Below are 4,872 nucleotides of genomic sequence, written 5' to 3' on the forward strand. Positions count from 1 at the left end.
TCTAGCTGTGCCGGTCGTAGCACCACAACTGCACTGACGTCACTCGACTGAGATTAAGTCTCGGTCGACTGAGTTCTGGAGACACCCTATGGTCATTGATATAGGCATAGAGCTACGCAGCATGAAACCGACTAACCTGGACCAAGTCCAAAATCTCATTACTAACAGAAGTATGATATCCATTGGGCAATATTTTTTACCAAACAATTTGTTGAGAGTATTTCGGCCAATTGTTTGTGGAAGGTCAAACGTCTCTCCGTACGTCTATTTCAAAGTACTCGACGGATGATGGAATCGATCCTCGCATTCCTATTTCTTTTTTGTCCTTAGACATATCATCATTCTGCATAATGATTGATTAGTTTAAACTTCTATGAGTACACCGCCACATGCACATACAAAAAAATGTACCACGCTGACTGGCCGAGAAGCAATGTCGTTCATGCACGGTTTGAACAGATCCGAAGACGCGATGCCGATCCCGGAGCCGAGTCCGGTGGAGTCGTCGTCGGGGAACGGTCCAACGTAGCAAGCGCATGCCTTGAACGCGTCTCCACTCCGCCTCGCCACACCTCACCCTATACACGTACGTACACACCGGGCGTGAAGTCCGAATATTCCAATGGCCGGACGCCCGCATTTCCTCCGTCACCGAACGCTACTTACCTCACATCCATTGCTTAGTTTGCTCTTTTATCTTTAGCAATTTGTAATTGCCGGTCAAATGTTGATAACCTTGCATTCCTTTCCCGCTGGGCTAGAATAAACACTGTCTCTACGTCTGCACCCCAACAACTCCCTCGGATGGAGACGACCTTTACCAGCATCGGTTGCTGCTCCTTTGTCCTCCTGCGATTCCGATGCCAAACCCACACACGCAACGCAAGCACATATGCATTGACTGCTCCCCAACCGCAGCTCCAGCTCCTCTCAATAGCTGCTCCGGCCGCGCGGACCGGCAGGTAGAAAGGTCACAACTCACAAGCCGATCCCAGAGAAAGGAGGAGGGTGTTGGCTTAGCTAGCTGGAGATCCACCACAGAGCGAGCATCGATCAAGTAAGAGAAAGGAGGAGGGTGTTAACCAGGCGGGCATGGCGGGGCTGCAGCGGTCGAGCGAGACGTTCCGGCGGTCGGGGTCGTCGGGGATGGTGTGGGAGGACAAGCAGCAGCTGTCGGCGTCGGGCAAGGAGGCGGCGGCCCCCGCGCGGATGCAGCGGAGCGGCTCCAGCGGGGGTCACGGCGGGTACAGGGCGGGGCACGTCCAGCCGGCGCTCGACCCACCCTCCCCGCGCGTCGCCGCCTGCGGCTTCTGCAGCCTCTTCGGCAAGCAGGCGCCCCAGCCGCAGCACCGCGCGGGCGGCGGCAGCGCCAAGGGGAAGCGCCGGTGAGCCAGGGACCAGCTTGCCGCTTGCGTTACTTGTGCGCGCAGCTATGTACATGTATGCCAGACAGACTTGTGCCTCTGATCTGTTGGACACGGCACCTTCTTGCCCTAGACTTAGTACAAATGATGTGGGGCGGCGTTGGTGTTGATGTCAACGCGTATGAGTAAAACTCGTTACCTCTCCTTCAAGGACGTGCTGCTCATGCATACCCATGTAGTCGCATTTAAAGATGACATGTCATCTTGTTTTTGTAATATTCCCCCATCATAATAAAAGTGTGCCTTCATGCATATGCGGCTTTTCCCGCATGATTTTTCCACATAATAAATATGTGTCTCTCGTCTCTCGATTATTCTAGTTTTGTGTGCCGTTGCAATACAGTTTAAACCGACATGAATTCAATCTACAGGGTCGCTGAGAAATCAGGTTGATGCATTAAGACAACTCCAACACATCGACCTAAACGGACGTGGGTTTTGTATGCTTCTTGTCTGTTTGAGTCGGCCAGGCTGATGCTGAAGTTCAGTTTTGTCCGCCGGTCCATAGTTGCGTCCAACGCGGACTGAAGCATTTCACAGTTTGGGCGACTTTGGAATTAAAAAAATAAACAGCCGGTGAAAGTCCAGTCTTACATTACTTTAAACTAAAAACAATGAAATAAAACGTTAAATAAAAATAGCCAGCTGATTTAGGCAACAACATCGTCGTCCTCCTTGGTCAGATTGATGTAGACCGGCGTCTTCATGCACAGGAACACCTGCAGGAAGGTTGCAAGCGTCACCGCCTGCAGCGCCACCATGCCAATTCGGCAGGTTCATGTTGGGCCACGACACCGGCATATTGGGGATTGAACCAATGGTGTAACCACGCTGTTCCAATAGCAGTGCTACCTCCACGCTACGTAGTCCTCGCGTCCGTACATCTCGAGGGGCAGTCGGTCCAACGGACGTCGAGGGAGAGCAGCATACCTGTCCGCAGAAAATCCCACACCGGTACTCCTCTCGGATCAAATGGCCTGCTACAAGGAGGCCGGAGACGAGGCGATCCGGGCGTCTCCACCGCCTGGCCTCCCGGCGCCGTGTCAGCCTTATCCACTGCTACTACATCTAGTTCGCTGTCGCAGCGGCGCCCGCACCTTCCTCGAGCGCCAACCAGTTGGTCCGATGCTGGTAGCGGTGGTGCCAGGCTCGTCGTCGTATCCAGTTGTACGTGGCAACGGTGATCCCCACCTCGAACCGCAGCATCTGGAAGCGACCGGGACGCTCCCCCCCCCCCACCGGCCGCTGCCACCATATTCTCGTCCTCTTGACGGAAGAGTGGTGGATTCGGTCGTGTATGTGCTTTTCCCACAGTCGCCGCCTCTCACACTCGCCGTTCTCCTTCTCCCCAGATCCAACGATGCTGAGAGAAGAGAGGAGGCGACTGCGTTGGTGTGTGCGTTGTCAGAGGCTGCTTGTGTCGGGAGAACAAGGTGAGATATCGGTTGCTTACAATTGCGGGGCGAGAGGACGATGCGTGGGGGTGGGGACTCGAGGCGACTTCCTCTCGCTCTCTCTCTCTATCTCTCTCTCTCTCTCTCTTCGAAGAAAACGAGAAACAATGGGCGATCTTTTGTGGTGACTGCTACCTCTTGAGCATGCGTTGGTTTTTCCTTGAAGAGGAAAGGGTGATGCAGCAAAGTAGTGTAAGTATTTCCCTCAATTTTTGAGAACCAAGGTATCAATCCAGTAGGAGGCTACACGCAAATCCCTCGTACCTGCACAAACAAATAAGAACCTTGCAACCAACGCGATAAAGGGGTTGTCAATCCCTTCACGACCACTTGCAAAAGTGAGATCTGATAGAGATAATAAGATAAATATTTTTAGTATTTTCATGATATAAATTGGAAAGTAAAGATTGCAAGATAAAATAGATCGGAAACTTATATGATGAAAAATAGACCCGGGGGGCATAGATTTCACTAGTGGCTTATCTCAAGATAGCATAAGTATTACTGGGGGTGAACAAATTACTGTCGAGCAATTGATAGAAAAGTGCATAATTATGAGATATCTAGGCATGATCATGTATATAGGCATCACATCCGCAACAAGTAGATCGAAATGATTCTACATCTACTAGTATTACTCCACACATCGACCGCTATCCAGCATGCATCTAGAGTATTAAGTTCATAAGAACAGAGTAACACATTAGGCAAGATGACATGATGTAGAGGGATAAACCCAAGCAATATGATATAAACCCCATCTTTTTATCCTCGATGGTAACAATACAATACGTGCCTTGCTGCCCCTGCTGTCACTAGGAAAGGACACCGCAAGATTGAACCCAAAGCTAAGCACTTCTCCCATTGCAAGAAAGATCAATCTAGTAGGCCAAACCAAACTGATAATTTGAAGAGACTTGCAAAGATAACAAATCATACATAAAAGAATTCAGAGGAGATTCAAATATTGTTCATAGATAATCTTGATCATAAACCCACCATTCATCATATCTCGGCAAACACACTGCAAAAAGAATTACATCGAATAGATCTCCAAGAAGATCGAGGAGAACTTTGTATTGAGATCCAAAGAGAGAGAAGAAGCCATCTAGCTAATAACTATGGACCCGAAGGTCTGTGGTAAACTGCTCACACTTAATCGGAGAGGCTATAGTGTTGATGTAGAAGCCCTCCGTGATCGATTCCCCCTACGACAGAACGTCGGAAAAGGCCCCAAGATGGGATCTCATGGGTACAGAAGGTTGCGGCAGTGGAAATAGGGTTTCGTGGTGCTCCTTGATGTTTTCAGGGTATATGAGTATACATAGGCGAAGGAAGCCGGTCAGGGGAGCCACGAGGGGCCCACGAGGGTGGGGGCGCGCCTACCCCCCTGGGCGCGCCCTCCTGCCTCGTGGCCGCCTCGTTTCTTTCTTGACGTCCACTCCAAGTCTCCTGGATTGTGTTTGTTCCAAAAGTAACTCTTCTGAAGGTTTCATTCCGTTTGATATTCCTTTTCTGCGAAACACTGAAATAGGCAAAAACAACAATTTGGGTTGGGCCTCCGGTTAATAGGCTAGTCCCAAAAATAATATAAAAGTGTATAATAAATCCCATTAAACATCCAAAACAGATAATATAATAGCATGGAACAATCAAAAATTATAGGTACGTTGAATACGTATCAAGCATCCCCAAGCTTAATCCCTGCTCGTCCTTGAGTAGGTAAATGATAAAAACAGAATTTTTGATGTGGAATGCTACCTAGCATAATTCTCAATGTAATTTTCTTTATTGTGGCATGAATGTTCAGATCCAAAAGATTCAAGATAAAAGTTTAATATTGACATAAAAATAGTAATACTTCAAGCATGCTAACCAAGCAGTTTATGTCTTATCAAAATAACATAGCCAAAGAAAGCTTATCCCTACAAAATCATATAGTTTGGCCATGCTTCATTTTCGTCACAAAAATGCTCCCATCATGCACAACCCCG

General features: G+C 48.8%; 1 protein-coding gene across 1 annotated transcript; it reads left to right on the forward strand.

Moving 5' to 3' along the window:
- The first annotated feature begins 639 nt into the window (after positions 1–639).
- LOC119281416 (MAPK kinase substrate protein At1g80180-like) lies at positions 640–1,694 on the forward strand. The gene has a single exon (XM_037561937.1). The coding sequence runs from the start codon at positions 1,093–1,095 to the stop codon at positions 1,387–1,389; it is 297 nt and encodes a 98-aa protein (XP_037417834.1). The 5' UTR covers positions 640–1,092; the 3' UTR covers positions 1,390–1,694.
- The last annotated feature ends 3,178 nt before the right edge of the window (positions 1,695–4,872 follow it).

The sequence above is a fragment of the Triticum dicoccoides genome, chromosome 3B (assembly GCF_002162155.2).
Source record: "Triticum dicoccoides isolate Atlit2015 ecotype Zavitan chromosome 3B, WEW_v2.0, whole genome shotgun sequence".
In the NCBI taxonomy this organism is placed as follows: Eukaryota; Viridiplantae; Streptophyta; class Magnoliopsida; order Poales; family Poaceae; genus Triticum; species Triticum dicoccoides.

Excerpts from the sequence above, each read along its gene's own strand:
- LOC119281416 (XM_037561937.1), top strand. The coding sequence starts at position 1,093 with ATGGCGGGGCTGCAGCGGTCGAGCGAGACGTTCCGGCGGTCGGGGTCG.